General features: G+C 43.9%; 1 protein-coding gene and 1 pseudogene across 5 annotated transcripts in view; both read right to left on the reverse strand.

Moving 5' to 3' along the window:
- Naa16 (N-alpha-acetyltransferase 16, NatA auxiliary subunit) overlaps window positions 1–4,106 on the reverse strand; it is a 58,733-nt gene extending 54,627 nt beyond the window's left edge. For all 5 annotated transcript variants that reach the window (XR_013042558.1, XR_013042559.1, XM_076545435.1 and 2 more), the window contains exons 1-2: window positions 3,891–4,106; window positions 191–275 (exon numbers count right to left, since the gene is read on the reverse strand). Coding sequence is in view for 3 of the 5 variants with exons in the window: in XM_076545435.1 (XP_076401550.1) it covers window positions 191–275; window positions 3,891–3,944 (139 nt within the window). In the remaining 2 variants the exon portion in view is untranslated. The remainder of the gene's footprint in view (window positions 1–190; window positions 276–3,890) is intronic.
- A 5,831-nt stretch (window positions 4,107–9,937) lies between these two features.
- Window positions 9,938–10,242, reverse strand: LOC102903642 (alpha-ketoglutarate dehydrogenase component 4 pseudogene; annotated as a pseudogene).
- Window positions 10,243–11,535: the final 1,293 nt, after the last annotated feature.

An 11,535-nucleotide genomic window follows, 5' to 3' on the forward strand; every position in this document is an offset into this window, starting at 1 on the left:
AAGACACTACAGACACTACAGCATAAACCTAGCTCAGCATGATTCACTTGAAATATAACAAAAAATGCTAACATTTATGCTTTCAATAGTCACAGCCTTGGAATCTGAGAATTATTCCTTCACTGCCAAGTCCTGCCTGATTTTAGAATTATATTCCCCCAAAGCAACATTGTCACAAATAAGACAGTACCTCCATGTTCAGCAAATTTTGGGTTTGAAAGAATCATCTTGCAAAATTTGAGGCCATTTTTGTACTGCTTCTGTTCATAACATTTCTAAAAAGAAACAGCAAAGGTTATTTTATAAAATGGATAATGAAGCAATTTTCATTGTGTTATATAAATTCTATGTTTACTTAATGCTTACAGCATTAAATGTGGTTATATACGTCTTGACAAACAGTATTTCCACTATTATAGAATATAAAGATATAAATGTATACACTCAATAAATGCAGAATCATCAACCGACACTGACACAGAATTTAATGAAGAATTTTAAAACCATCTAACTGTGACTCAGTACCCATTGATTAACTTTTCCCGATCCTCTCCCGCCAATCAGTCTCATCCACCTCTGGTAACTTCTATTCAACTCTTCTGGTAATGATTTTTTTGTTGTTGTTGTTATACATGAGCCCTCAAGTCCTTAAAGTATCTATCTTTCTATGCCTGGCTTGTTTCACTTAATAAGATGCCTAACTTCATCCATGTTGCTGAAAATGTTGTACTTTCATTCTTTTTATGGCTGATTACTATTCCATTGAATGTGCCACACTTTTTTATCCATTTATCAGCTGAAGGACATTTATATTATTTCCATTGCTTCTATTTATTGGCTACCATGAGTGGTGCTGAATAGTGCTGTAATAAACATCCTACAAACGTCTCTTCAACATACTGATTTCAATTCCTTTGGATATACATTCAGCTGTGGTATAGCAGGATTGTATGGTAGTTCTGAGTGTTTGGTTTTATTTTTTGTTTGTTTGTTTTTAAAAAAACTCTCCATACTGTTTGGCACTCTGTGTGTGTGTGTGTGTGTGTGTGTGTGTGTGTGTGTGTGTGTAGATAAGTTAGGGAGTTGGTCCTCTCCTTCTACTTTTCCATAGGCTCCAGGGATTGAACTCTGTTCTTTAGGCTTGTATGGTAAGCACTTTCCCTGCTGAGTCATTTCACTGCCCCGCCATACATACTGTTTTCTGTACTGGCAGTACTATCATTGCAAAAAACAATGAGCAAGGGTTCCATTTTCTCTACAACCTTGCCAACACTTCTCTTTCGTCTTTTTAATCTTATTTGGTTCTTGTAAGAATTCCCTTGAAGTAGTATTATCTCACTTTACCAATGTGGAAAAGTAAACCTCCAAACACACAACAAACTTACCTTTATTGCAAACTGTGGTCCAGCTACAAAGACTATCACTCATCTAACACTAACAAGAAGCATCTTTATCCAAATCACACAGGTCAGGCTAAGGGATCAATGTCTCTCCTCAGCTGTCATTGACCAGGAGCATATTGTCTTTCCACTTTCCATCAACATACTGTTCAGACGAGGCATCCTAACCCTCAGTAGTCAAGCTTTCCCCCACTTTAGGACCACTATACCAGGTTCCTTTCAACTCAAATGTTCTTCCTCCAATCTTCCCTTGGCCGTTTCTTTTCTTTTTTTCAGAGCTGAGGACCGAACCCAGGGCCTTGCGCTTAGCTAGGCAAGTGCTCTACCACTGAGCTAAATCCTCAACCGACTGTTTCTTATGATCTAAGTCACACCTCACCTACTTGACCACGCTAACTCTGCCAGTCTCCTACCCTCTGCCTATCCATACTATCTATTACTCTGTTTCATCTGCTACACAGTGCTACAATTTTCTGTCTGGCATTCTTATTTATTCATTTACTCATTTCCTATCCGTGCTAGCCACACCATCTTGTGAGCTCTAAGAGAATGAAAATCTTGTCTAGGTTTCCTTTTGCTGGACAACTAAGAGCTGCTCAATTAAGACCATCCTCCTAAATTCAAAGCAAAATGGCACCAAACACATGGCTAATTCTTGCAGCAGAGACTGGATGTGATATATCTTCATTGAAATATATTTAAACTGAGTTTTCCTGATTGACTATGGGAAGAGAACTGAGTGGTTGGAAGACAAAACTAACAGAGGAAAAAAAATGAACCGTACGAATGCATTACCTATCCTCAAAGAATACACATACATACATACATACATACATACATACATTTTAATAGCCATGTGGACAGGCCTGGTGGCTCATTTCCTACAATCAATCAATCCCATCCCTTAGGAAACTGAGACAAAAGGATGCTGGCCTAGATTACACAGTGAGCTCCACTATGGGCTAGAGTGAAACTCTGAAACCCAGTCTCAAAGTCAGTAAGAGAAAAGAGGGCTTAGCAAAGATGCTTGGCACCAAGGCTGACAACCCGAGTCTGACCCTGGAAACCCTATGAAAGGAGACAACTGACTCCTGCAGGTTGTCCTCTGACCTCCACACCAACACCATGGCATGCACACAATAAATACAATAGAAGTTTAAGGTCCAACTTTGACTCTAGAGGTGCAGCTGACAAATGACAAAAGAAAAACAGCGGGAAGACATATAAGCAGAAAAAACTACTGAGGAAGAGTATCAAGTGTTCCTTAAATAATAATGACTCAGCTACAGCAACAAAAGGAGTGAACATTTTTATTTGTTGTTCATCTGCCAAGCATGCTTCACTATTAACCTTTAAGTTCCATAATGAACAGATTTGAAATTTTCACCCCAAGGCTAGATGTGGTATCCAAAACTGCAATCCCAGCACTCTCTAGACAAATGCTAAACGTGAAGTTCCTATTGGCTTCAATCAGAACTACCGCTGTAAATTTTTTGTCAGGTGATGGCAATAAACATCGGAGAGTAAAGCTGACCAACAGCTAACTGCTCTGCATGTGCTCTCAATATCAATCCACCCTCAAACCTGAAGCTTGTTCTGCAAGTACTGCGTTTTCAAATTAAAAAGGCAGATTAGAAAAGTCAGCTATTAATATCTTCGACCCCCCAGGGCAGACTGGAAAATACAAAAGGCACGCCACATCTCTCCTCCCTGGAAAATGGTGAAGGTGCCAAGGTGGCAGACAGGCTGGCATACATCCAGAGAAAACTTGTCCAGGCAGTGGCAAATGCCTTTTTATCCCAAAACTCGGGAGGCAGAAACAGGCGGAGCGCCCCAATTTCTCGGCTAGCTTTGTCGACATACATACGAGCCAGCCAGGGCTACATAGTAAGCCTGTCTTGAGTAAACTTTAAAAACAAACCCGAACCGGTCTGACATGACCATGGCATGACTTAGGGCTTGCTTCAAAGCCACAGCAACGGTCTCCAGTGCAAAGCCAGTCTCTGCAGCTTCCATCCCTCGGGCGAGTTTGGAGCAAGAGTTTCTGGCAAGTCAGTTCCAAAGCCGGGCTACCACACGCATGCAAACTCTCCCGCAGAGGCACTGGCTTAACAATTTCCCCCGCACCCTAAACAACGGCGGTCGCTCCCTCCAGACCGGGTCTGGGGGTGCGCCGTGTCCCCGCCTGGACTCCAAGCAGCTCTGACGACCCAGAGGGGCGGAGACTGGAGTGCTGCGGCGAGCCCAGTGCCGTCGAGGGCACCCAGACCCTGGGACCCCAGCGGCTTTGCCAGAAGTTTCTGGAAAGCGCCCGCCTTAGGGGGGCTGGGGGTGGGGTGGGGGGGACGGGACAGCCCAGCCCAGGCCGCCCCAGAGGCCGGGAGGGCGCGCGTGGGGGGGGGGGGGGGGCGGGGAGCCGGAGGCGAGCCCGGCGCGGAGGTAAACAAAGCGCGCTGAGGTCGTCGGGTGGGTCGCCGCCCCGCCGCTCACCAGCACGCGCTTGAAGAGGGCGCTCTCCTTGGGCGGCAGCTGCACGCTGGGCATCACGGCGGCGGGGAGGCCTGCTGGCTGGAGCAGCCGCTGCCCCGGGGCCGCGGGTTACCTCGGTCAGTCGGGGGGTGGATGCCACGGGGAAACGGGACACAGCGCACTCCAGCGGGCGGGCGGCCCGGGAGGGAATCCCGCGCGCGCCAAGATGGCGGCCGGGCCCCGCCCCCGCCCCCCCCCCCCGCGCGCCGCCCCCCCGCCCCCCCCCCCGCGCCGCGCACGCGCAGACTCACCGCCCAGGGAAAGGCGAGCGTCGGCTCCCCGCTGTGTCCCGGGCAGTGGTTCTTGTCCCCCACCTCAGCGCCAAGCACTGTTCCGTCAAGATCCTGCAAAGTCCACACTTAGACCCTCCCATACACAACTCCATAACACACTGAGGTTCCATTTTACCCAAGTCAGAATGGCTATCACGAAGGAAACAAATGACAACAAATGCTGGAGAGAACCCTCACACACTGCTGGAGAGAACCCTCATACACTGCTGGAGAAAACCCTCACTCACTGCTGGAGAGAACCCTCACACACTGCTGGAGAGAACCCTCACACACTGCTGGAGAGAACCCTCACACACTGCTGGAGAGAACCCTCACTCACTGCTGGAGAGAACCCTCACACACTGCTGGAGAGAACCCTCATACACTGCTGGAGAGAACCCTCAGCACTGCTGGAGAAAACCCTCAAAAACTGCTCTAGAACCCTCATACACTGCTGGAGAGAATGCTCACACACTGCTGGTAGGAATGTAGCCTGATCGTGATTATTAGTGTTAACTGTCAACGTGACCGAATCTAGAGATTGAAGATGAACCTCTGGCCCTGTCTGTGGGAGATTGTCTTGACAAGGTTACTTAAGCAGGAAGCTCCAGTCACTGTGGGTGACACCATTCCCAGGGCTGCTACCCTGGATGTATAAAATGAAGAGATCAAGCTGAGCACTAGCAAGCATGCTTGTACTAACTGTTCTGTCCTTGATTGAGACTGTGATAGAACTAACTCCCCCACTCCTGCCACAGTGAGTTCCCCAATATGATGGACTGTCATCTGGAACTGTAAACCAAAATAAGCCTTTTCCCCCTTAACTTGCTTTTGCCAGAATATTTTTATCACAGTAATGACAAAACAAAAAACATAAACAAACACACAAAAAACCTACAATACGGGGCTGGAGGGATGGCTCAGAGGTTAAGAGCACTGACTGTTCTTCCAGGGGTCCTGAGTTCAATTCCCAGCAACCACATGGTGGCTTACAACCATCTGTAATGAGATCTGGTAGCCTCCTCTGGCCTGTAGACATGCAGGCAGAACATTGTATGCATAATAAATAAATAAATCTTTAAAAAAAAACCTACAATACTAGGATAGCCACTATGGAAATCAATATGGAGGTGCCTCAAAAACATAAAAAAAAAAAGTCTCTAATCTTTATATAACTCCTGCCTATGCACCGGAAGGAGTCTAAGCACACTACAGGGATAACTTGCCTATCCATTGTCACACTATTTACAATAGCCAAGACGTAGAAGCAGCACCAGTCAACAAATAAACAGGTAAAGAAAAGGTAGCATTGTACACATTATGGAATTTGACCCAGCTGTATGGAAAAATGAAATGATGCCATTTACAGGAAATGGATAGAAATGGAGATCATGTTATGTGAAATAAACTAGACTCAAAAAAGACAAATATGACTTTTCTTGCATGTGAATCTAGGTTTAAATATGTACACTTTCACACACATACATATATGACATGAAAGTAGGAGGGTTATTTGAGGAGAGAAAGAGGTAAAAAGAGAAAGCAATAAGGGAACAAGAGAGGGCAATGGAGACGGAAAACACACATCATATATGCTTTCCCATAATCAGAACCTAGATTTAAAAAGACATATATGTGTATGTGTGTATATACACATATATGTATGCTCATATACATATATATACATGAAAGCAGAATGGTGACTATTTAGAGGAGAAAAGGGCCAGCGGGGAAAGGGAGGTAGGCAAAGGCAGATAATGGGGAGATTAGTACAAGTAAAATACAATAATAGTAATGTATGCAAATATCATAAAGAAAGCTATTGTTTTTAATTCTTACTAGAGAAAGTTAATTACAATAATTGCAAGACTAGCTGGGAAAAGGGGAAGGAGAAAATAGTTGCAAGTCTAACTGGAAAGAAGAGGGATGGGGCTAGAGATGGGCTTATGTCTTCTCTACAGAAAATAGGTATAACCAGCAATTAGAGAGGAGGTAGATGAGAAGGACCACATTGGATGCTTTGGCTGAGTGCAGGCCCCGCCACAGTACCCTCTCAGCCGAAATCTTTCCACAGTCTCTCCTAGGATAATCTTCTGGAATGTACCAGAGCTGAATGAGTCCAGACATTCGGCCTCTCTTCAAGGCCTGGTTTTTAAGTGCCATGGCATATTGGTGAAATTATTAAGGCCACTCCATGTAGGTAAAAGGGAGGTTTATTTTGTGGGGTAACTTACAAGTGAAGGGATAGTTTATAGGGTCTGGGAAAGGTGTAGCACAGTCCAGCGGTGTTCTCTGGAGAACTCTGCTCAGTCTACATTCAGCGTCTAGGGTCCAGGAATCAAGAGAGCCTGCGCATCTTCAGGGTCCTCTCTTGGCCCCGCCTTGTAGGCGTGACAGTTACCTAAGCCTCAATGGGAGCTGGAACTTCCAGGTCAAAACTGGAATGGCTACCCACTACAATGGCATTTTTAAGAGAAGCCTGGGCTGGCAGCACATGACTGTAATAACAGCCCTGGAAAATCAAGGGCAAGAGGATTACAGGTTCAAGGCCAACCTAGGCTACAGTGAGACCCTGTCTTTTTTTTTTTTTTTTTTTTTTTTTTTTTTTTTTTTTAAAAAAAAAGGGCACAGGGAAGAGGCTACAGGAAATGGGAACTGGCTCAGCTTGTAAACATGAGATCCAAGTTCGCTCTCCAGAACCCAAGTTAAAAAAAAAAAAAAAAAAACAACCCAGACAGAACTGAAGAGATGGTTCAGCAGTCAAACACTAGCTCTTCAAGAGGACCAGAATTTGGTTCCCAGCACTCAGCAACCACCTCTAACTCCAGCTCCAAAGGACCCAATGCTCACTTCTAGCCTCCTCGGGCACCTGAACATGTACACACACACACACACACACACACACACACACACACACACACACACACACAAAATAAATAAATCTTTTAAAAAGGAAAAAAATGCATGGTGGCACACATCTGTGATCCCCGTGCTAGGAAGTAGGAAACAAATCCCTTCAGGCTAGCCTACCTTACCTGGTGAGTTCTGGCCCAGTGAAAGACCTCGTCTCAAAAACCAAGGTGGACAGCTCCTGAGTAGCAACACTAATGTTGCCCTCTGGCCTCCACACACATGCACACACTGGTACACCCACATGTGCATACACATAGGTACGCACATGAACAGAAAAAAGTTAAATTACATGAAAAAGATAGTCCTACAAAATATTTCTGGAGAATTTTCTTGTTATGGAAAGTGTCCTCTGGCCCCATCCCGCCTACTCGCTGTAGATCTTTAACTATTTCAGTTTTCTGTGGTTGCCAGACCTTCCCTTTGATTCACCATGGCTTTCTCCCACCTTTCAACCAGGCACTCATGCTGGCTCATCATTCACATTTAGCCACCAATCACCACTTCCGGCTTCCCCACCTCAGCCTCTCCCAGGTCAGCCTACCAAGGAAACTACCATCCCAAACACTAGAAGTGGAGTGATTACAAACACTCCAGTTTACCGTCATCTTCATCCCTCTTCCGTGTGTCCCTTAGTAGTTTAGGCTATGGTGGGGTAAGACAGAAGGGCAGGAATTAGAAACAAAACGAATCCTCCACTGGTTGTATTGCTGGCTGTTCTAAGCCCAGATCCTAGAACACGTAAAAGATACAACATTGGCACAACCAGAAAGCCTAAACAGAGCAGTAGCTGTAATTTTATTACTGGCTTCCCATTTTGTCTGGAATGAATCTTAATTCTACCTTTCAACAGGAAATGGAGTTATAACATTATTGTGATCTGTTTTACAGCAGGTTTATATGGATTTAATGCTTGGTCATTTCAAAGCCAAAATTAAAAGAAAAATGCTATAAATCAGAACTCAGTGTTTCTCAGAAAGAAAACCCAATCCTGTTTGGGAGCATCTGGGATTTCTAGTTAAGGTTCTTTCCTGGCGCTTCAGACAGACTGTACCTCCTTTAGAATCTTGCATTAAGTAAAATAATAGCAATAGCAATGATGAGGGCCTCCAAAGCTCCCAGTTTATTTTTACATACATCATATGGACCATGATTCTCTTTGGAATGCCTAGTAGAGTCAAGGAAGACAAGATAATTGGAAAAGGATGTTTTTCTCTACGCCATGTACATGTTTTATGTGACTAGCTGGCACGGTAACATCTAGCAGTTGGATACTTTTCCCAGATACTTTTCTCACAGCCAGCTTAACCACGCTATTAAAGGAGACAACTGGGGTGGGGTTTGAATGAGAATGCTCCTACTCCTATAGGCTCATGTATTTGAATACTTGGTCCCCAGTCAGTGGAACTGTTTGGGAAGGATTGGGGAGGTGTGGTCTTGTTAGAGGAGGTGAGTCACTGTCACTGGTGGGGTGGGGTTTGAGGTTTCAAAAGCCCATGCCATTCCTACTTAGCTCTCACTCTGCCTCATGGTTGTCTCAACGTGTAGACTCTCATCTACTGCTCCAGCGCCGTGCCTGCCTGTCTCCTGCCATGCTCCCCACCATGATGGTCATGAACTCACCCTCTGAAAGTATAAGCAAGTCCCCAGTTAAATATTCCTTTTAAAGCTTGCCTCGGCCGTGGTGTCTCTTCACAGCAATAGAAAAGTAATTAAAACAATTTACTAGGTTGCCTATTGCATTCTACTTGAGATTCTTGGGAATGGTGGAAACTTCTGGAGAAATTTAGATCTAGGGGTATATTCTAGAAGGAAATAGTAGAGTGCTGGTCCTCTTCTCTCCCCTTTGCTTCTCAGTTATTATGAGAACAGACTTAACAACATACTCCCTGCTCTAATGTTCTGCCTTGCCACAGGCCCCAAAATAAGGTGGCTATGAACTGAAACTGTGGAAACCACCATCCACCAGCGGATATCAAATTCTTAAATTCTATGTGTGTGTTCCTGAGCTTGTGTCTTATTGAGACAAGGACTCTCTGTTGCCCTGGTTGGTCTGACACCATGTAGCCCAGGAAGGCCTCTAGCTTCCTACCTCCCTCAGCTCCTGAGTGGTAGGATTTCAAGTGTGAGTCATCATGCTGGCCTGTTTAAACTCACTGTGCTTTAGTTTGCTCTCATGCAAATAGGCAAATAGTTTTTTTTTGTTTGTTTGTTTTTTCGAGACAGGGTTTCTCTGTGTAGATTTGCGCCTTTCCTGGAACTCGCTTTGTAGACCAGGCTGGCCTCGAATTAAAGGCGTGCACCACCACTGCCCAGCAGGCAAATGGGTTTTTAAGGTTGTTGTAGAAATACATACATTAATAGGTTTAAACCATTTAGAATAGTGACTAGTATAGAAAAGGTGGAAGTAACTACTTTGAAGTACAAACTAGTAAATGTTAAATAGTGTTTTCTTGTATGTTAGTTTTCTATTTTTTTCCTTTCCCTCCACCTTTCTTTCATTTACTAATTTATCTATTTATTTAGTGCAAGGTCTTGCTATGTAATTCCGGCTAGCTTTTCTTTTCCTTTTTTTTTTTTAAACATTTAAAAATGATGTAGACTTTAATAAGTCTACAGGTCAGCTTGTGGAGAAGCTGACCAAAATACTTAAAGGAGGAGATACAAGTGGCCATCCAGAGGGTCTATACATCATTCTTTTTGCAGAATATTTACTAAGGGTTTTTTTTTTTTTTGATATACAATTTTTTTTTTCATTTGCCATTTTGGAAGTCCTTTATTGTAAAGATAATCCTTTTGTGTGATTTCAAATGGTAGTCACAGTGGTCATTCTGGACCTCCATGCTGGATAAATTCCATTTCTTCTTGAGACATAGGTTTCCTTTAGCATTTGTGAGGTACTGTTTTTTGTTATTTCTACATGTCTGCTGGCCCCTGATGCATCAGCAAATCCGGGCATATACTTCCTTTAGAATGCTATGGAATTATAGATAAGTGAGAGTGACCCCCCAGATACCAAAGCTTCTGCAACAGAGTTTAGGATTGTCTCTTCTATCAGGAAATCTTATTAATAGAGCATGTGGCTTTATTACCTACAAGACCCTGCTGGTGGAAGCCATCTTGCTGCCCATCATGAACCTGGACCCTGGCTACCTTTATAACCTAGTATTTAGCCCATCCCACCACAAGCTAATTAAAGACTTCCCTCCCTCAGCCTCCCAAGTGCTGGGATTATGAGTGTAATCATACCTACTTCTAATTCCCTTTTTTGTGTAAGTGGTCACAATTTAAGAAAATATCTACTATGCTAGGCGAGGGTGGCAAATGCCTTTAGATCTCGGAGTTTGAGGCCCATCTGGTCTACAGAGTGAATTCCAGGACAGTCAGGGCTACATAGGGAAATTCTATCTAGACACCCCACCCCCAAATCTACTAAAGCCAGAGATATGGTATATATTTACCTTCACATTTTAGTGTAGCTGTGGAATCATAGAGATCATCTTATTACTTGTAAATGTGACAGCTAAGGACTATATCCTACTGTTTTTATATGTTTGGGTTTCCTTTCTTTCTTTCTTTCTTTCTTTCTTTCTTTCTTTCTTTCTCTCTCTCTCTCTCTCTCTCTCTCTCTCTCTCTCTCTCTCTCTCTCTTTCTTCCCTTCTTCCTCCCCCTCCCTCCCTCCCTCCCTCCCTCCCTCCCTCCCTTCCTTCCTTTCTTTTGAGACAGGGCCTCATGTAGCTCAAGCTAGCCTTGAGTCCCAAAACACATGTGGATGCAACCTCATCTAAAAAAATCTGTAACTTGTAGATATCTTTTGGGTCCTATTATGAATTTTAAAAATACAAATTTATAGTTTTCTTTACTCAGTGTTTTAAACAATATTGACTGAAATTGTGACAATTGAAATGCAGAATCGCCTAAAATTTTTTTAAGATTTATTTATTTATTGTGTATTTATATAGTGTTCTGCTTGCATGTGTGCCTGTATGCCAGAAGGCACCAGATTTCGTTGTTTTTTTTGGGTGGGTGGGTGGAGGGTGTTCAAGGTAGAGTTTCTCTGTGTAGTTTTGGTTCCTTTCCTGGAGCTCGCTCTGTAGACCAGGCTGGCCTCGAACTCACAGAGTTCTGACCGGCTTTGCCTCCCTAGTGCTGGGATTAAAGGCCTGTGCCACCGCCACCAGTCCAGATTTCATTATTGATGGTTGTGAGCCACCATGTGGTTGCTAAGAATTGAACTCAGGACCTCTGGAAGAGCCGTCAGTGCTCTTAACCTCTGAGGCGTCTCTCCAGCTCCTTGCCTAAAATTTTTAGTCCCGTTTAAAAAACAAACCCTCAAGTATGTGGATATAGCTCAATGACAGCGCTCTTGCCTATTATGCAAGAGTCGCTAGCTTCAACCTCCTGCACTCTTAAAAAAGTTAAC

Source organism: Peromyscus maniculatus, chromosome 9 (genome assembly GCF_049852395.1).
Source record: "Peromyscus maniculatus bairdii isolate BWxNUB_F1_BW_parent chromosome 9, HU_Pman_BW_mat_3.1, whole genome shotgun sequence".
NCBI lineage: Eukaryota > Metazoa > Chordata > Mammalia > Rodentia > Cricetidae > Peromyscus > Peromyscus maniculatus.